The 21,647-nt window shown below is 42.1% G+C and overlaps 1 protein-coding gene across 5 annotated transcripts in view; it reads right to left on the bottom strand.

Annotated features, from left to right (window-relative positions):
• ARHGAP44 (Rho GTPase activating protein 44) overlaps positions 1-21,647 on the bottom strand; it is a 192,846-nt gene that overhangs the window by 91,556 nt on the left and 79,643 nt on the right. For all 5 annotated transcript variants that reach the window (XM_079796948.1, XM_079796952.1, XM_079796949.1 and 2 more), the window contains exons 2-3: positions 4,879-4,918; positions 4,383-4,487 (exon numbers count right to left, since the gene is read on the bottom strand). In XM_079796948.1, the coding sequence (XP_079653074.1) occupies positions 4,383-4,487; positions 4,879-4,918 (145 nt within the window). The remainder of the gene's footprint in view (positions 1-4,382; positions 4,488-4,878; positions 4,919-21,647) is intronic.

Here is a 21,647-nt window from a genome sequence, read left to right as displayed (position 1 = left end):
GTGTGACTGAGGGGAGGGGAGCAAGAGCTGAACTCCAAGACGCAGGGTCCCAGAGCCAAGGTAAGGAGCTGGATTTTATTCTACAATGGGAATGCTTTGAGGGATTTAAGCAGGAGAGTGGCATCAACTGGTTCCCATTTTAGACACTCAGGTTGTAGAGAATGGATTGTGAAGGGGTTGGGGTCAGAGTGGGGAGTGGAAAGGCTGCTAAGAACCGCTATGTCAGGCAAGAGACGACAAGTGCTTGGACTGGTGTGGCCAATGCTGGATCCAATGCAAGTGTTCTGGAAGAGGAGCCAGCAGGACTTGGTGAGTGGATGTGGGGGAAGTGGGATGGAGAGGGTTTCAGGGACTCTGGCTTGAGTGACTGTTGAGTCCGTGACACTTGGTAAGATCACCTAGGGAGAAAATATGGTCCTTGAATCAAGAACCCCGTGAACTACAAAATTTTCAGCTCTAACAGGAGCAGTACCTGTTAGAGAAGTCGAGAATATTCTATAGTAAATCCACCTGCCTGCGCAAATCCAGATCCCAGACATCATCCCTTAGTCTTTCCTCCCTTTCCGTACCCCACACAGCTGGTCCTTCACCAAGTCCTGCTGGTGTCCGTTCATCTGTCCCCACCACCACTTTTCCTGGTGTCTGCTCTCTCTCTCTGTTTTCTTTTCTAAATGTTTCCTTCTTTTTTGCTTTCCCCCCACTTCATTTTTATTTATTTGTTTTTATTAAATTTATTGGGATGACACTAGTTAATAAGGTTTCAAGTGTGCGTTTCTTGATCACATTGTGTGCCCACCACCCAAAGTCACATCATCTCCCCTCAACCAAATATCTGGCCCCTTTACCTTTTACTACCCCACCCCCACCCTCTGGTAACACGGTACAGTTGTCTGTATCTATTAGTTCCCCTCCTTTCTCCCTTTCTCTCTTCACCCATTCCTAAGACTTGACCCATCTCCTTACCTAATAATCACAAAGAACTAGGCACATATTTCAGTATTTGAGGCAATTAATAAGTCCCATTTCCCATTAAATCTCTTGAAGTGCTACTTCAGAAAAAAACTGAAAAATTTAGCCTCGGAAATATTTTCCTGCTAGTCTGTGACTGCTGAATATTTTCAGTAGCTCTTTGACTTTCTTTTCAGCCGGATCAACTTGCATTATAGGAGGATAGGAAAAGGAATCCCTGGCGGAATTAAGCATTTGAAATCTGTGTAGTGAAGTCACTGGTATATACATGCCTGAGCACCTACGTCCACCAGACTTCTTCAGGTCAGCCTTATTTATAGGTTAGTCACTGCCCACCCCAGGGTGTAGCCCTCAGGGCCTGGCCACACTGCAGGCCTGTCTTCCTACTAACCATCCCCTGGTGGGTGTCCTAGCAGGTGAATCATGGACAGTCATGGCAAACCCATTTCTCTCAGACACATATTCGCCTCTCGGCCTCCCTTGCAGCTAGGTAGGGAGACATGAAAGAAAATGTCTGGGCAGGATATTTTTCTCCCAGATAAGAACCCTCCCATCACTCTCACACTTCCTGCCTTCCATGTGGTTCTGTGTAGACCTAATGCCTGGAGCTGATGAACAAACCTGGGACCAGCTACTTCCAACAAGTTAAGTGAGACAAGAAGTGCCTTTGTGCTGACGTCAGTCACTCACGCTTAATCCGTGAATTAATGAACTATGTTTTTTATTTTTTCCATTCTCAGGCTTTGACATCTGGGGCCTGGCTAACCTTGGAAGGACTGCCCCTCCCAGGGTTAGCCAATTCCTAGGGACAGTAACTAACTTTCCCAAGAATGTGCCTTTCAAATGCAAACCAAGCAATGGGAAGCCCCCACCACTTCCCTTAAAGGGCCCTCACACTCTGGTCCACCACCCACCTGCCCCAATCCCCCACTTTCCAGACAACTAAAGGCAGCCGCTGTGTCCCCCAGACTCTGAAAGCTTTCAAACTAGCCAACCCGAGCCTGCTCAGCTGCCTCATCTGCTTCCTCCCCTGACCCTGGTGCTTCTCCGTGGGGCCCTGAGTGGCACGGATGCCCCTCCTCTGGGGAACTGTAGGTCGCAAACTATCTTCTCAGTGCCAACCATCCCTCAACCCGTTGGCCTTGCCATATCTCAACTTTCCTATTAATACACTGTATTTTAGAACCCTCAGGGAGGGTCAATTATCCTAACTGAGATCATTTGCAAGACCCTCAATCTAAGTATAACTCTACAAACCTAGGTAATGTTACCTTATCCCAGACCAATAATGCTGGTAGCAATCAACAGCAAGGCCCATTTCAAGCCTCAGGAGGCAACTCATGATACCAAGATACACTGCGCTATAGATGCATGATTTTACAAACAGTGCTTCTTGGAACAAAACAAAGGAGGTGGGCGATGGGCAGGCCTGGCTGCCGGCTCCCACCAGAACTGCTCCTGAGACTCACTCTGAGGTTTCTTTGGTTAAAGGGTTTCATGTCCGAAGCAATTTTGCAAACTCTCCCTTTGACTGTCCAGGTTCCCCTTGCTGAAATCCCTGATGGACATTTTTCAAAGCTGCGGACATTTTATTTCTACCACACGTGAGTGATTCCTGCTGGGAATATTAGGAAAGATAGAACCAGGCTGGGAAGAAAATGGAATGATTGACAGCTTGTGGAATGTGTCCCGTCCTGCAGCATGAGATGGGATGAAGGGTGAGGCAGGCGCACTCCATGGCAATCAATAGAAACGAGGCCGACACAGGTGTGTGTGCAGGGGTGCTCTGGGGGACCACCAGGAAACGAAAAGTCAACAGTAACTCCAGGTCAGAAAAAACTCAAACAGCCCTGGCCGGTGTGGCCCCGTTGGTTGGAGGGTTGTCCTATACACCTAAAGGTTGTGGGTTTGATTCCCGGTCAGGGCACATACCCAGGTTTCTGGTTTGATTGATCCCTTGTCAGGGTGTGTACAAGAGGCAGCCAATCAATGTTTCTCTCTGTTAACCCCTCCCCTAAAATCAATTAAAAAATAACCCATGGAACTCCCATTTGACCCAGTGATCCCACTTGTAGGAATATATCCCAAGAAACTAGAAACACGAATCAGAAAGGATATATGCACCCCTATGTTCATAGCAGCACAATTCATCATAGCTAAGATTTGGAAACAGCTTAAGTGCCCATCAGCAGATGAGTGGATTAAAAACTGTGGTACATCTACACAATGGAATACTACGCTGCGGTAAAAAAGAAGTTCTTACCATTTGCAACAACATGGATGGAGATGGAGAGCATAATGCTAAGTGAAATAAGCCAGGCAGAGAAAGATAAATATCAAATGATCTCACTCATTTGTGGAATATAATGAACAACATAAACTGATGAACAAAAATAGATCCAGAGACAGAGAAACATCAATCAGAATGTCAAACCTCAGGGAAGGTAGGGGACAGTGGGGGTAAGGGGGAGAGATCAACCAAAGGACTTATATGCATGCATATAAGCCTAATCAATGGACACAGACAACAGGGGGGTGGGGGCATGAATGGGAGGTGGGGGGTAATGGGGGAATAAGGACACATATGTAATACCTTAATCAATAAAGAAATTAAAAAAATATTTAAAAAAATAAAGTGGCCAATATCCCCCCCCCCCAAAAAAAATAACCCAGTGAGGATTAAAATAATAAAATTAGCCACCAAACATGTTGATTGTAAATTTAAGGAAGGAAAAATGAACCTCCTAGATTGCATATCCCATCTAAGAATATATTTTAATTGGTGGAGATGTGGAGGCGGGGGTCTCAGAAGTGAAGTAAGCCTGCACCGACAGTTTACACTAGGACTATCCCGTGGGATCACATGATGCAGCGCCTTATTACTAATGAGGGCTATCCACAGACATCAGAGCACTTTCCTTTAGCACGCTCTCTTCATTGCTTCGTTATAGCAAAAACTGTTTTCCAGGGCCTTTATAGGTCACGTGTAACCTCCAAAAACAGTATAACCTTTCCCAGGAGACCTTAAGACACTATTGAGGCCATGGAACCTGTGAATGAGCTGCAGCAGGGCTAAGAGCAGGGTTAAGGCCCCCTAACGTGAGATCTCAAGCCTCCCGGCTGCCCAGACCACCCGGGGGGACACAGTGAGAAACTTGCAACCTTGCCTGGTGAGGGCAGAGGATGCTCCCGGCGGGGTTCAAGGGCAGGGAGGGGCCGTCACACAGGGAGCTATCCCGGAGGTCGATTCTCAGACACAGAAGTGACTGTGTAAACAGTGATAGGAAACACAGCCCTAAGAATGGGACCCTGTCATTGAAGGAAGCCCTATCATCAGAGGGACCCCTGTCATCAGAGGGACCCCTGTCATGAGCAGGCAAATCTGAACCTGCCCGGGCTGGGAGGGCACTTACGGAGCGCTTGTCGGCCTCGGCGCCTTGCTGGCCCTGGAGACAGGCGGTGAGCTTCTTGTGCGTGCTGTGGGAAACTTGCTTCACCAGCTCCAGGCGCTTCTCCACCTGCACACAGAGAGGGGGGAGGGGGGGAGGAGGGCGTCACTGGGTGCGGGCGAGGTCAGGAGGGGTCCTAGGTCTGGACATCAGGCAGAGTCTGCCGCGTGCTTCTGCAGAGAGGGGGCTGCCGGGAGACATCCCGTTCCGCAGGACTGGAAGGGGCCTGGTCTCAGGTGATGGGGCCACTGCTAAGCGCACAAGGAAATGACTTCAAATGTCTCCTAAAAATCTTACCCAAACTGGTCATCAGAATGCCAGGGACTGTGGCAAATGATAGAGCGTGTCTGTCTCCCCACAGACCTGCGTGGGAGCAGCTCTCGGTGCCACACTCTGGGAATGGCCTAGTCTAACAGGGAGGACGGCCTCGGGGTCTATCAGCTGAGCCGGGCAGCCTTACCTGAAGGAGGTCTTCGCTCAGAACTTCAGTCTTTTCTGCCCTAAAGAGAAAAACGAGAAACCCATCAGCCAAATAAACAAACTAGGACCTCTCACACTTACTCCCCACGATGTCCTCTCGTGGAGAGATGAGAAAAGCAGGGACAACAGGAGCAACAATTTCTAAGAGAAAATACAGATAACACAGAAATTGACCAGCAACTTAACATACTCTAGTATTTGCAAACATACTCTGCAGAGTCTCCTGCTACAGACTGCCACCTGGGTGAATAAAACAAACACACTTTTTGTCTTCCCAGACCGGTTTTTGAGGGAACAGAATTAAGCAGGTTCTCCCTCCGATCCCTCCAACAAAAACAACTGCCAACACAGACGCAGCACACAGTCCTGGTGACACACACAATGTTGACACGGAGACCCGGCCACCAGTGTCGCCCCCCCCCCCCCCCCCCGAGCCAGCGAGGGGCTTGACCTTGAGGTTTTCAGGGACAGAACCCGGAACTGGCTGAATGGTCCAGACCTGTGGGCAGCCCCGGCCTCGGGGCAGAGGGAGATGTAAGTCTTTGGAGAACAGCATTCCCGATTCAGCGCCCAGAGATGCTCGGAGGGACCACTCAGGCGTGAGTTCTCCACACCGGTGTGCTCTTTCTCTCCCCCCCACACTCAGCTCTCTCTCACACTCACACCAAATGCCAATTCAGATGAAAACAAATCAACACTAAGCGTACAGAGAGAGACTGAACTCATCAAAGATTATAACATACACATAAAATATTGAAGAATGATGTATTAAAAAATCAGTGAGTGACAGAACTTCTGCCTCTGGGAATACGGAGTAATCACATTTCACCTATTCCTCTCACTAAGTACAAACAAAACCAAGGGCATTATATACAAAACAAACATAAGAAAACTGCAGGTGGAGGACAGGCGGACTGGCTAGGAATCTCCGGACCCAAGGAATGGGTGGTGGGATTTTTTGCTTCTTATGTTTCAAACTTGGAGCTTAGGAGGCTGCGACCTGAAATGCCAAAGGGTGCAGACACAACAGCCCAACCAAAGCCTGGTCTTTGTAACTTAACTTTCCTGGTGAGTTATTTATAGGCAATAACTGCTCACTCCGCCAAACACTACAGAAAAGCCTGTTTTCCTAGCCTACCCACACAGGCAAAGGCTGAGCAGGGTGCAGGGAGGAGCCACCCTCCCCAGGCACCCATCCCACCTCCCTCCCCACAGCTGGGTATCAGTGCCAGAGAAAATAAATATGGAGCTGGGACACTGATCCCTGCTGGGCAGTGACAATGGGAACCACATGGGTAGCCTGGACATCCCCCCTCCTCCCTGGGAGGTGGTGTCACAGGAGGCCCAGTGGAAAGTCAGGGCTTTCACCACCGCCCAGCGGTAAGGAGGCCACCCTCTCCCATGGTGTCAATGAGAGCCAAGGGGGAACAATACTGAGGCCCCGCTCCCCTGCCCAGCCAGGGAGGGATCAGTGAAGGCCTGTTGGGGAGCCAGAATTCCAACTACCACCCAGCAATAACGAGGAGCACCCCACTCTTGGGGGAGTGGGGGCAAGAAGGCAGAGTAGAGAACCTAGGTTTTTATTCCCACTTGGCAGTAACAAAGAAAAATTCTACCTCCCTCTGCTGGCTTTGAGTAAAGCCAGCTAAAAAGAAAGTTTAAGTAAGGCCCAGTGTCTCATAATATAATACAATGTCCAGGTTTCAATAAAAAATTACTCATTATATCAACAGCCAGAAAAATCTCAAATTGAATGAAAAACGATAAACAAATGTCAACATCAGGGATGACAGAAATGTTAGAATTATCTGATAAAGACTTGAAAGCATTCAGTATATAAATGCTTCAATGAGCAAGTATGAATATGCTTAACACAAATAAAAATAGAAAGTCTCATAAAAGAAGGTATAAAGAAGAATAAAATGAAAATTTTAGATCTGAAAAATTGCAATGATGTAAAATTTAAAAACCCAGTGGATGCTTTCAACTGCAGAATAGAGGGGGCAAAGGAAAGAATCAATGAACTGAAAGGAAGCACAATAAAAAATGTCCTGATCTAAACAACAGAGCGAAAACAGACCAAACCAAGAACTAAATAAAAATAAAGTCTCAGGGACCTGTAGGCCTATAACAGAAGATTATATATTTATGTCATCAGAAAAAGAGAATAAAAAAGACAGTGCTGAAAAAATATTCAAAGAAATAATGGCTGAGAATTTTGCAAATTTGGTAAAACACATAAACCTACCTACTGAAGATGCTGAGCAACCCCCAAACAGGATAAACACAAAGAAATTCTCACCAAAACTCATAAACTTCTATAAACGAAGACAAAGGCAATTTTGACACTAGTGAGAGAGAAATTACACCTCACAAATGGAGGGAACGCTTAGAATTAGATTTCTCTTGAGAAACCATGTAGAAGAGAAGAGAGTGGCACACTATTTTTCAAATGCTGAAAGAAAAAAACCTCAATCTAGAATCCTATCCCCAGTGAAAATATACTTCAGAGATGAAGAAGAAATCAAGATACTCCGAGTTAAAGAAAAACAAAATAAAACTGTTATCAGTTGTCTAAAGAAAGGCCTCTAAAAAAATTGGTTAAGAAAAGAACCTTGAAATATCTGAAAGGAAAAAGGAACATGCTGAGCAAAAGTTGTAAATACAAGTCTTCCTTTCTCCTCTTGAGTTTCCTAAATTACATTTGATGGTTGAAGCAAAGCTTGTAACATTGTGTGATGCGGTTCTAAATGTATGTAGAGGAAATTTTAAATAAATTATATCATAACTGGGGAAGGATTTTGATAGATTTCATTCAAATTGGTAAAATGATACCAATAGACTGTGATAAGTTATGTATATGTAATGTAATACCAAAAGCCTCTATTAAAAAAGCTACACAGAGATACACTCAAAAACATTACAGATAAATCAAAAGGGAAACTAACCATAGAAAGGAAAGAAAAAAAACACACCACAAAGCAACAAAAAAACAAAAAGAACAAATACAAAACGAAAGGTAAAATGGCAGACACAAGCCTTAATATATCCATAATAATATTAGATGTAAATGGTCTACATATGGCAATTAAAAATAGAGATTTTCAGGGTGGATTATAAATATGCTGTCTACGAGAATCTTACCTCAAATATAATGATATAGGTAGGTTGAAAGTAAAAGGATAGGAAAAGCATCCTGCAAACATTAATCAAAAGGAGACAGAAGTGGCAGTACTAATATCAGATAAAATAGACATAAAAAAAGAAAATGACCAGAGAAAACCATAATATAATGATAAAAAAAACACAATTCACCAAGAAGATATACCTTAAATGTGCATGCACTAAACAACAAAGCTGCAAAACGTGAAGCAAAAACTGTTAGAATTGAAAGGAAAAACAGAGAAATCCACAATTATAGAGACTTCAACATTCCCTCTGTCAATTATTGATAGACCAGCTAGTTTTTTTTTTAAATGTCAGCAAAAATATGTGAGAACACAACAGAATTTGACATTTATAGAATAGTCCATCCAACATTAGCAGAATATGCATTATTTCCCAGTTCACATACCAAGATAGAAAATATCTGTGTTCATAAAGCAAATCTCAACTGATTTGAAAGAACTGAAATCATAGGAAGTATATTCTCCTATAAATAATAGATAAGTAGAAACAAAAACATCTAAATAATCCATGGAATAAACAGAAAATCACAAGAGAAATAAAATTACTAGCATGAATAAAAATAAAATACAATATTTAAAAAATATTGGACAGTCAAAACAGTGCTAAGAGGAAAATTTATAGACTAAACCTTACATTAGAAAAAATATTATAAAAAGAAGCAATCTCTTACTATAACAAATGATAAAAATATTACCAAAAATAAGTCCAAAGCAAGAAGAAAATCATAAATGGCAGAAATTAATAAATTAAACAAAAAAAGAGAAAAACTATGAAAGAAAGAACATGTTCTTTGAAAAGATAAGTAAAATGAAAAAAAAAAAAAACCTCTAGTACAACTGAAAAGAAAGAAAAAAAACCACAAATTACTAATAATAGAAATGAAACAGGAAATACCACTACAAAATCTTGTAGATTTCAAAGGATGTCTATGCATTAAACAACTATGCATATGTACCGTATTTTCCGGCGTATAAGACGACTGGGCGTATAAGATTTTCCTGGGTTAAAAAGTCGTCTCAGAACTGGGATATTGGAGCCGAAGATCAGAGGGGAAGATCGGAGCCAGTGGGGGTCCCCCACAGTCAATGGAGAGAAACCTTGGAGAGGAAAAAAGATGGCGACCGGCAGGAAGGTAGGGAGAGAGAGAGTGTGAGTGAGGAACCCATAGAGGAGAGTGTAGACGTGTGTGGTGTGTGTGTGTGTGTATGAGCTAGGGTCAGTTAGATTCTGCAGGTCTTCCAAGGGGCTGCCTAACCGGGCAGTCCTAGACGGCAGAGCCCCGCGCACAAAGCGGACACTTCTCGGCGGCTGGTGCGGACGCGGAGACCAAGCCATCTTGAGAAACAGAGCTGCCTGAGACTAGGATCCTGGCTTCAGACACAAACCAGGACCCTGCAGCCACTGGGGACAGAGAACTGATATCACAGCTTCAGACCAACAGACAACAAGAATCCAGACTTCCTGGCAGATTTCCATGAGTCAAAGAGCCTATCCCCCTCCCCGCAGGCTTGCGGATAGCGCCATAGCAACTGATAGACCCGCCCCTCGCCCAAGCTTCAGAGCGCCCTCAGGCTCTCGGATAGTGCCATAATAACTGATAGACCCGCCCCTCGCCCCAGCTGCAGAGCTTTGCGCAGGGACGCGCTCCCCTTTAGGGAATTTGGCGCGCGGGACAGAAGCAACTCCCATTCCAGGAAATCTGACAGTGCGCACAGAGGGCTCCCCTTCGGGGAATTTGGGGGAATTTGGCTTGCGGGTCACAGCTCCCCTTCAGGGAATCTTAGAGCGTGCACAGAGGGGCTCCCCTTTGGGGAATTTGACGCGCAGGACGGACTCCGCCCCCCTTCGGGGACTCTGGGAGAGTGCCCGGAGGCAGCTCACCTTCAGGAATTTGAGAGTGTGCGAAGCCCTAGCCGGTTTGGCTCAGTAGAGAGAGCACACACAGGACGCAGCTCCACTTCAGGGAATTTGGCATGCCGGACACAGCAGCCTGGGATCCCTGACTCACAGCGCATTCACACTAAGAGCCAGTGACCCCAATTGTTGGTGCATGCAGGGACCCTGATTCTCAACGAGAAACCGCACAAGGCAACAGAGACTCTGACACTCGATTCTTAGTGCAGACACAGGGAAACTCTGACTCCTGGCACATGCTAAGGATCTCATTTTTGGCACATACCAACAGTGTGGTGCAGACAGGGCCCCTGATTCTAAGTGTGCACACGAGACCACACGGAACACTGGGGACACGGACCCTGGGCAAGTCTGGTTCCCACCAACCAAAGGCAGACACACGTCCTAGTGTCAGAGCACTTCAGTGAAACTTGGGTGGAGCGAAGTCCCCACAGCACACGGCCCAGGTCCACGCAAACGGAAGCTTGAGCTTTCTGGTGATAGCCAGAATGGGGAAACGAAATAACTCACAGAGGAAAGAAAATGTGGAGTCGCCAAGAAAGGAAATTAGTGAAACTGAAGCTTGCAACATGACCGAAAAAGAGTTCAGAGTAATGGTCGTGGATTTATACATCGGATGGATGAGAAAATCAACAACTTATGCAAGAATCAGGAAGAAATGAAAAGTGATATAGCTACAATCAAAAACACCATGGAAAGTTTCAACAGTAGACTACAAGAAGCAGAGGACCGAATTAGTGAGTTAGAAGATCAGGTACAGAAACAAGCTCAATCTGAACAGCAATTGGAGAAAAAAATTAAAAAGCAGGAGGAAAGCCTAAGGGAGCTTCGGGACAACATGAAATGAAGTAACATGCGTATAATAGGGCTGCCAGAAGGACAAGAAGAGCAGCAGGGATTAGAAAATCTATTTGAAGAAATAATGACAGAAAACTTCCCAGATATGGGAAAGATAAAAGTTACGCAAGTACAGAGAGTCCCAAGCAGGATCAACCCCAAAAGACCCACACCAAGACATGTCATAATTTCAATGGCAAATATAAATGATAAAGAGAGAATCTTAATGGCGGCAGGAGAGAGACAGAGAGTTACCTACAAAGGAACACCCATCAGATTGTCAAATGATTACTCAACAGAAACACAACAAGCTAGAAGAGAATGGAAGGAGGTATACAAAGTGTTGTAAAGCAAAGGACTGAATCCAAGAATACTATATCCAGCAAGGCTATCAATCAAAATTGAAGGGGAAATCAGGTCCTTCGAAGACAAAAAAAAGGCTCAGGGAGTTTATCACCACCAAACCAGCAATGCAAGAAATGCTAAAGGGAATACTGTAAAAAGAAGAAATAAACAGGTAAGAAGGAATACACACACAAAAATAGATATGACTACAAACAAATACCTTTCAGTAATAACTTTAAATGTAAACGGACTAAATGCTCCAATCAAAAGACATTGAGTGGCTGAATGGATAAAAAAACATGACCCATATATATGCTGTCTACAAGAGACCCACCTCAGAACAAGAGACTCACACAGATTGAAAGTGAAGGGATGGAAAAATATCTTTCAGGCAAATGGAAATGAAAAAAAAGCTGGGGTAGCAATACTTATATCTGACAAAATAGACCTCAAAGTAAATGCCATAACAAGAGATAAGGAAGGCCACTTCATAATACTAAAGGGAGAAATCCAAAAAGAAGAAATAATTCTGGTAAACATATACGCACCCAATCTAGGAACACCCAAATACATAAAAAAACTCCTGGAGGATATCAAGAGAGAGATTAATAGCAATACAATCATAGTAGGAGACTTTAATACCCCACTATCACCATTGGACAAATCCTCTAAACAAAAAATCAGCAAAGAAACAGCAATCCTAAATGACTCACTAGACCAGATGGAATTAATTGACATCTTCAGAACGTTTCACCCCAAAGCCACAGAATATACATTCTTCTCAAGTGCACATGGGTCATTTTCAAAGATAGGGTCACAGGCAAAATCTCTTCAAATTCAAGAAGATAGAAATTATATCAAGCATCTTCTCAGATCACAGTGGCATAAAACTGGGAATCAACTATAATAAATACAATCCAAAGAAATCAAACACATGGAGACTAAGCAGCATGCTATTAAACAAGGACTGGGTCACCAGAGATATCAAGGAGGAAATAAAAAACATCATGGCAACAAATGACAATGAAAACACAACAATCCAAAATCTATGGGACACAGCGAAAGCAGTCTTGAGAGGGAAGTTCATAGCTCTACAAGCCTATTGCAAAAAACAAGAAACAATGGTAATAAATTACCTAACCCTACAACTCAAAGAGCTAGAAAAAGAGCAGCAAGAAAAGCCCAGTGTAACCAGAAGGAAGGAAATAACAAAGATCAGAGCGGAGATAAATGACATAGAGACCAAAGAAACAATACAAAAGATCAACAAAACCAAGAGCTGGTTCTTTGAAAGGATAAACAAGATTGATGGACCTCTAGCCAGGCTCACCAAGAAGCAAAGAGAGAGGACCCAAATAAACAAAATCAGAAATGAAAGAGGTGAAATAACAACAGACCCCGCTGAGATACAAAGGATTGTTACAAAATACTATGAACAACTCTATTCCAACAAACTGGACAACCTGGAGGAAATGGACATATTCCTAGAAAAATATAACCTTCCAAAAATCAATCAGGAAGAATCTAAACAGCTCAATAGGCCAATTGAAGCAGTCATCAAAAAGCTTCCGGCAAACAAAAGCCCGGGGCCTGATGGCTTCACAGGAGAGTTTTACCAAACATTCAAGAAAGAACTAAAACCTATCCTCCTCAGACTATTCCAAAACATTCAAGAGGAAGGAACACTGCCAAGCTCCTTCTATGAAGCCAGCATCACCCTAATACCAAAGCCAGATAAAGACAACACAATGAAAGAGAATTACAGACCAATATCCAATTACAGACCAATATCTATGTTCATAGATGCCAAAATCCTCAACAAAATTCTAGCAAATCGGCTCCAGCAGTACATCAGAAAGATCATACACCCTGACCAAGTAGGATTTATCCCAGGAATGCAAGGATGGTACAATATCCGCAAATCAATAAACGTGATACATCACATAAACAAATTGAGAGATAAAAATCACATAGTCATATCAATTGATGCAGAAAAAGCATTTGACAAAATCCAACACCCTTTCTTGATAAAAACTCTCAACAAGGTGGGAATAGAAGGCTCATACCTCAACACAATAAAAGCTATATATGATAAACCCACAGCAAACATCATACTCAATGGACAAAAACTAAAAACATTTCCCCTAAGAACAGGAACAAGACAGGGATGCCCACTCTCACCACTCCTGTTTGACATAGTACTGGAAGTATTAGCCATTGCAATTAGACAAGAAGAAGAAATAAAAGGCATCCAAATTGGAAAAGAACAAGTAAAGCTGTCTTTATTTGCAGACGACATGATAATTGTACATAAAAAACCCGAAAGACTCCGTCAAAAAACTAATAGACTTAATAAATGAATTCGGCAATGTAACAGGATACAAAATTAATGCCAAGAAATCTATGGCCTTTCTATACACCAATAGTGAACTTACAGACAGAGAGACTAAAAAGGCAATCCCATTTACCATCGCACCAAAAAAATTAAGATACCTAGGAATAAACTTAACTAAGGAGGTAAAAGACCTATACACGGAAAACTACAGGACACTGAAAAAAGAGATAGAGGAAGACGTAAACAGATGGAAGAACATACCATGTTCATGGATTGGTAGAATCAACATCATTAAAATGTCCATACTACCCAAAGCAATCTATAGATTCAATCCACTCCCCATTAAAATACCAACGGCATATTTCACAGACCTTGAAAGAACTCTCCAAAAATTCATCTGGAATAAAAAAAGACCCCGAATAGCCACAGCAATCCTGAGAAAGAAGAATAAAGTAGGAGGGATCTCAATACCAGATTTCAAGCTGTATTACAAAGCCACTATTCTCAAAACAGCCTGGTACTGGCACAAGAACAGACATATAGATCAATGGAACAGAATAGAGAATCCATATATTGACCCAAACCACTATGCTCAATATTTGACAAAGGAGGCATGAACATACAATGGAATAAAGACAGTCTCTTCAATAAATGGTGTTGGGAAAATTGGACAGATACATGCAAAAAAATGAAGCTAGATCACCAACTTATGCCATACACAAAAATAAACTCAAAATGGATACAGGACTTAAACATAAGACGGGAAACCATAAAAATACTAGAGGAATCCACAGGCAGCAAAATCTCAGACATATGCCAAAAGAACTTCTTCACCGATACTGCCCCTAGGGCAATGGAAGCTAAAGAGAAAATAAACAAATGGGACTACATCAAAATAAAAAGTTTTTTTACAGCAAAAGAAACTATCAACAAAACAACAAGAAAGCCCACTGCATGGGAGAACATATTTGCAAATGGTATCACTGATAAAGGTTTAATCTCCAACATCTACAGGAAGCTCATACAACTTAATAAAAGGAAGATAAATGATCCAATAAAAAAATGGGCAACAGACCTAAACAGAATCTTTTCCAAAGAAGACAGAAGGAAGGCCAAGAGACACATGAAAACATGCTCGTCACTAATTATTCGCGAGATGCAAATCAAAACAACAATGCGGTACCATCTCACACCTGTCAGAATGGCTATCATCAACAAATCAACAAACGACAAGTGTTGGCGAGGATGCGGAGAAAAAGGAACCCTCGTGCACTGCTGGTGGGAATGCAGACTGGTGCAGCCACTGTGGAGAACAGTATGGAGTTTCCTCAAAAAACTGAAAATGGAACTCTCATTTGACCCAGTAATCCCACTCCTAGGAATATATCCTAAGAAACTGGAAACACCAATAAGAAAGGATATATGCACCTCTATGTTCATAGCAGCACAATTTACAATAGCTAAGATCTGGAAACAGCCTAGGTGCCCATCAGCAGATGACTGGATCAGAAAACTATGGAACATCTACACAATGGAATATTATGCTGCCATAAAAAGAAGGAATTCTTACCATTTGCAGCAACCTGGATGGAATTGGAGAACATTATGCTGAGTGAAATATGCCAGTCAATGAAAGAAAAAGACCACATGATCTCACTCATTTATGGATAATAAAGAACATTATAAACTTGAACAAAAAGAAAGATACAGAGGCAGTAAAGCATCAAACAGTCTGTCAAATTACAGCAGGAAGGTTAGGGAGAGGTGGGGAAGATAAGAGATCAACCAAAGGACTTTTATGCATGCATATAAACATAACCAATGGACGCAAAACTCTGGGGGGTTAGGGCATATATGGGAGTGGGGTGGGGGGGACAATGGTAAGATATGTAAACATATAATACCTTAATAAAAAAAATTGAAAAAAAAAGTCGTCTCATACGCCGGAAAATAGGGTAGTCCAATATATCTAATCCATTATATCTAATCCCATCAATATAGTCCAATATACCGTATTTTCCAGCATATAAAACGACTTTTTAACCCAGGAAAATCTTATACGCCCAGTCGTCTTATACGCCGGAAAGTACGGTAAATTTGACAACTTATACAAAATGGACTAAATGCATAAATGATCACAATATACCCAATATCCTACCTAATAATATGCAAATTGACCACACCTTCGCTACGCCTAAGCCACTCCCACCAGTCAAGCCACGCCCACCAGCCAAACAGGAGCAAATATGCAAATAAATCCAACCAAGATGGCTACAGCCACTGAGAGCGAGAGGGAAGCTTGGGTTTCCGCGGTAACAAAAGAAGCCATCCTGTTGCTGGCCTAAGCCTCCACTCAAGGCTACAAAGTTTCAATTATAGAAGGTGAATTAACTCCAACAGAAATCGCTGCTGGCCACGGAGCGAGCAGCAGGCTTGGCTTTGCTCCAGGCTACAAAGTTTCAATTGTAGAAGGTAAATAAATTCCAGATACCAGGGCCTCCTCTTGGATCGCCAGGGGGTGTGGCTGGCCTGCAAACCACCACAGGCCCCTCGATCAGGCCGCCCCCTGCCCCAAGGGAACCCCCACCCTTCAGGGCAAACCAGTCAGCCCCCACCCATGCACCAGGCTTCTATCCTATCTAATAAAAGAGTAATATACAGATTGATCATCACTGCAACACACAATATAGCTGCCCCCATGTGGTCAAAGATCCTGCCCCCACGTGGACACAAGATGGCCACCACAAGATGGCCAGCAGGGGAGGGCAGATGGGAGGCACCAGGCCTGCAAGGGAGGGCAGTTGGAGGCGATCAACCCTGCAGGGGAGGGCAGTTAGGGGTGACCAGGCCGGCAGAGGAGGGAAGTTGGGGGCAAACAGGCTGGCTGGGGAGCAGTTAGGCATCAATCAGGCTGGCATTTGAGTGGTTAGGGGTGATCAGGCTGGCAGGCAGAAGTGGTTAGGGGCAATCAGGAAGGCAGGCAGGTGGTCAGTTGGGAGCCAGCAGTCCTGGATTGTGAGAGGGATGTCCGACTGCCCGTTTAGGCACGATCCGGGATCGGGCCTAAATGGGCAGTCAGACATCCCTCGAGGGGTCCTAGATTGGAGAGGGTGCAGGCTGGGCTGAGGGACACGCCCCCCCCCCTCCGTGCACGAATTTCATGCACTGGGCCTCTAGTAAAATAAATAATTGGTCAGGGCACATACAGGAATCAACCAATGAATGCATAAATAAGTAGAATAACAAATTAATGTCTCTCTCTTTTCTCTTTCTCTAAAACAAAAAAATATTTTTAAAATTATATACTCTTTTTTAAAAAAAATTGAACTTGTATTATTAAAAGTTTCAAAAAAAATAAAAAAATCTTTAGCCATAACCGGTTAGGCTCAGTGGATAGAGCGTCAGCCTGCGGACTGAAATAGCACCATTTGCAACAACAGACCTTGAGAATATTACCAGTTTGATTCCGGTCAAGGACATGTACCTTGGTTGCGGGCACATCCCCAGTAGGAGGTGTGCAGGAGGCAGCTGATTGATGTTTCTCTCTCATCGATGTTTCTCACTCTCTATCCCTCTCCCTTCCTCTCCATAAAAAATCAATAATATATATTTTAAAAAATAATAATAATCTTTAGACCCATAAGGCTTCTAAGAGATTTCTACCTAATGTTTAAAAATAATTAATCCCAATTCTACATAATCTCTTCCAGAATATAGGAGAGGAGGGAACACTTCCTAATTAATTTTATGAAACTAGTATTCCTCTGATACTAAAATGAGATGAAGAAAAAATTTAAAAAGGTAACTGCAGACCAATGTATCTCATGAACATAGATGCAAAAAAATCTTAAATCCTATCCGATTTGGCTCAGTGGATAAGAGTATCGGCCTGAGGACCAAAGGGTCACGGGTTTGATTCCGGTCAAGGGCATGTATCTTGGTTGCAGGCTCCTCCCTGGCCAGGGCCCTGGTTGGGGCTCATGTAAGAGGCAACCAATTGATGTGTTTCTCTCACATCAATGTTTCTCTCTCTCTTTCCCTCTCTTCCACTCTCCCTAAAAATCAATGGAAAAATATTCTCGGGTGAGGATTAACAACAACAAAAACCCTTAATAAAATAGTACCAAATACAATTCAACAACATATAAAAAGAATTATTCACCACGACCAAATTAGGTTTATTCCAGAAATACTATGTCAGGGATTTGGAAATCAATGTAATCCAACATATTATTAAATTCAGACTAAAGAAGAAAAAACACATGATCATATCAATCAATGTAGAAAAAGCATTTGACAAAATTTAACACCAATTCTTGGTAAAAACTCTCATAAAACATAGACGGGAATATTCTCAACTTGATAAGGAACATCTGCAAAAAAAACAACAACAAAAAAAAAACACCCAAAAAAACAAACAAACGAACAAAAAACCTAACCTACAGTTAATACTACACTTACACTTGAAGGCCTAGATGTTTTCCCCTTAGGACCAGGATCAAGGCAAGTATGTCTGCAACTCAACACTCATTTGACATAGTGCTGGAAGCTTGAATCAGTGAAACAAGGCAAGAAAAGAAGACAAAAATAGAGAAATGTGGCCTAGCCAGTGTGGCTCAGTGGTTGAGCGTCAACCTATGAACCAGAAGATCATGGTTCCATTCCCAGTCAGGGCACATGTCTGGGATGTGGGCTCCATCCCAAATAGGGGGCATGCAGGAGGCAGACAATCAATGATTCTTCCTCATCAATGATGTTTCTATCTCTCTGACCCTCTTCCTTCTTCTCTGAAATCAATAAAAAACATTAAACATTTTTAAAAATAGAGATCTGAAAGGAAAAAATAAAAATGCCCGATTTGCAGATGACATGATTGTCTATATAGAAAATACCAAGGAATCTACAAAAGGAATGACACGAGGTAAACATGCAAAATAAATTTTATTTCTATATACTAGTAATGAGCACATGAATACTGAGTTTTTAAATACACACCACTGACAGTTGCTTTAAAAAATAAAATGCTTACATATAAATCTATCAATATACTGCAGAATGTGTATGCTGAAAACTACAAAATGTTTGTGAAACAAATCAAAGGAGATCTAAATAAATGGAGAGACATACTATGTCACTGGATTGAAAGACAGCATAATAAAGATATATTTACAAAATTAGTAATCCCTGGCAAAATTTCAACAGGATTTGTTGTCGATATAGACAAAGTGATTCTAAAATTGATATAAAACTACAAAGCAAGTAAGAATAAATCTGTAGGTCTTACTACACAATTTTAAGATTATTATGGTTGTGAAAGGCGAAAAGGACAAATCAACGGGGCAGAATAAAGAAAACAGACCTAGAGAGATATAACCAACTGGTTTTTTATTAAATTTATTGGAGTGACATTGGTCAACATGAACATATATATTTCAGGCGTGGGCTTCAATGTTACAAGATCTGTATATTGCATTCCATGCCCACCACCCAAAGTCCAGTCTTCTCCTGCCACCATATATTAGGACCCCCTTCTCCTCCCATCCCCTTCCCTCTGGCACCCACCACACTGCTGTTTGTGTTCACGAGTTTCAGTTTTATATCCCGCATATGAGTGAAATCATACGGTTCTTAGCTTTTTCTGACTGACATATTTCACTTAGCACAATGTTCTCAAGGTCCATGTTTGTTGTTGCAAATGGCACTATTTCATCCTTTCTCATGGCTTAGTAGTATTCCACTGTGTATGTGGTACCACATCTTCTTTACCCAGTCCTCTATTACAGGACACTTTGGTTGTTTCCATGTGTTGACCACTGTGAATAATGCTTCAATGCACATAGGGGTACATATATCTTTGAGAATACATGATTTCAAGTTTTTCGGGTATATACCCAGGAGAGGGATTGCTGGGTCGTATGGTAGCTCTATTTTCAATTTTTTGAGGAACTGCCAGACTGCTTTCCATAGTGGCTGTACCAGTCTGCATTCCCACCAGCAGTGAATGAGGGTTCACTTTTTTCCACAGCCTCTCCAACACTTGTTATTGCTTGTCTTATTGATAATGGCCACTCTAACAGGTGTGAGGTGGTCAACTGATTTTTTACCTAGGTGCAACGGCCATTCAATGAGAAAAAAGATACTTTTTAACAAATTGTGTTGGTACAATTGAATATTCATATGAAAAAATATCCACACTTCAAATAATTCATAATGGGTCATAGAGTTAAATATCCTATCTAATAAAAGGGTAATATGCAAAGTAACCATCACTCCATCACAAAGATGATGGCGCCCATAGCAGCCGGGGCACTGGACGCTGGCAGCATCAACCCGGCGACGAGCCCCAGTGTCCCGCGTGCCCCAGCCCGCGGAGGGAGGGCGGGCGGGCGGGCGGGCCTCTGGCCAGAGGCCGGCCAGGGTGTGGGACACTGGAGTCATTGCAGGCTGAGCTGAGGGACCCCCCACCCCCGTGCATGAATTTCATGCACCAGGCCTCTAGTAAAACATAAGACTATAAAACTTTTGAAGAAAACATATGAGAAAACATCTTTGACTTTGGGTTAGGCAATGATTTCTTAGATATGACATCAAAAGCTTGATCCATAAAAGAAAAAATTGATATATTAGACTTCATCAAAACTAAAAGTTTTTGCTCTGTGAAAGGCAGTATTAAAAGATAAAATATTTGTAGATCACATATATGATAAAAGAAGTATATATAAAACGTGTACAGAACTCTCACACGCGACAATAAGGAAATTCTATTAAAAATAGGCAAAAAATATGAACAGAAACTTTATCAAGGAAGTTATATATATGGCAAATAAGAACAAGAAAATATATTCAACATCATTATCCATTGAGAAAATGAAAAGTAATAACCAAATAAGGTAATACTATTAATACAGAAAAATAACAACAGCAACAACAAGATCCCGGCTATTCCAGGCTCTGGAGAGGATACAGAGGATTTGAACTCTCAGCTGCTGGGGGCGAGGCAATGAAAACCAGTGCAGCCACCGAGGTCAAGAGCGTGGCAGTTTCTCATAAACTTGATCGTTCACTTGCCATATGACTTAACAGTCCTACTCTGGAAAAATAAAAATTTAAATCTACAAACACACATAAACCTCATGAATGTTTGTAGCAACTTCATTTGTGATAACAAAAAGCTGGAAATAGCCCAAATGCCCTTTAACAGATGAATAGCAATAAATAGGAAGAGACTACTGAGACATGCTACAAAAACACTCCTATGCTTAGTGAGAAAAGTCTACCTCAAAAGGTTACATAAACTACTGAATGATTCAATTTATATGAGATCCTGGAAAAGCAAAACTATACAGATGGAAAAAAGCAGCAGGCGACACAGATTGGAATGAGGAGGGTTTGAGTCCAGTGAATTTTTTAAGGTAATGAATTGTTTCATATCCTGTTTGTGTTGGTGTATGTTAAAACTCACAGAACTATACAGAAATAAAGTGAAGTTTACTTTATGTAAATTTGAAAAGTAAAAAAAAACAACTTCCAGAATTGGGATACTAGAAAACAATATCATGTATGTCAAGAAGGGAGAATGATTGGGATGAAGAATTCTAAGCTCCTAATATTGGTTGTTAGAGGGAGTTTAAATAATAATTTATATTTTGTTAGGCTAAAACATGATAAACGTTTCAAGGGTAGGAATAAAAAAGTAGAAATTAGAGTATAGATCTTCCAAACCAACAGAGGCAAAATAATCGAAATAAAACAAAAACATAAAAATCCACAATAAAACCCAGTGAATCAAAACAAAGGATAAAGATAGTAGTAGGGAAAGCAGTACAGAAGAAGAAGAAAAAAGAAAGTACGAAGTAAAATAGTAGTACAAATTCAAATATCTGTAATAATAAAAGTGTAATATGCTAATTAGACCGGACGACCTTCCGGACGAAGCCGGGGCTGTGAGGGAAGCCCGGGTCCCAGGTGCCAGAGGGAAACCAATGCCAGCAGCCGGGGGAAGGAAGGCCTACTCTTGCACAATTTCGTGCATCCGGCCTCTAGTCTATATATATAAAAGCCTAAACAACCAAATGACCAAACAACTGAATAACTGGTCGACTGGTCGCTATGATGCACACTGACCACCA

Source organism: Cnephaeus nilssonii (assembly GCF_951640355.1).
Source record: "Cnephaeus nilssonii genome assembly, chromosome: 19".
Taxonomy (NCBI): domain Eukaryota; kingdom Metazoa; phylum Chordata; class Mammalia; order Chiroptera; family Vespertilionidae; genus Cnephaeus; species Cnephaeus nilssonii.
Note: the sequence above shows the minus strand (reverse complement) of the source record. Positions and strands in the feature narration are given on the sequence as shown.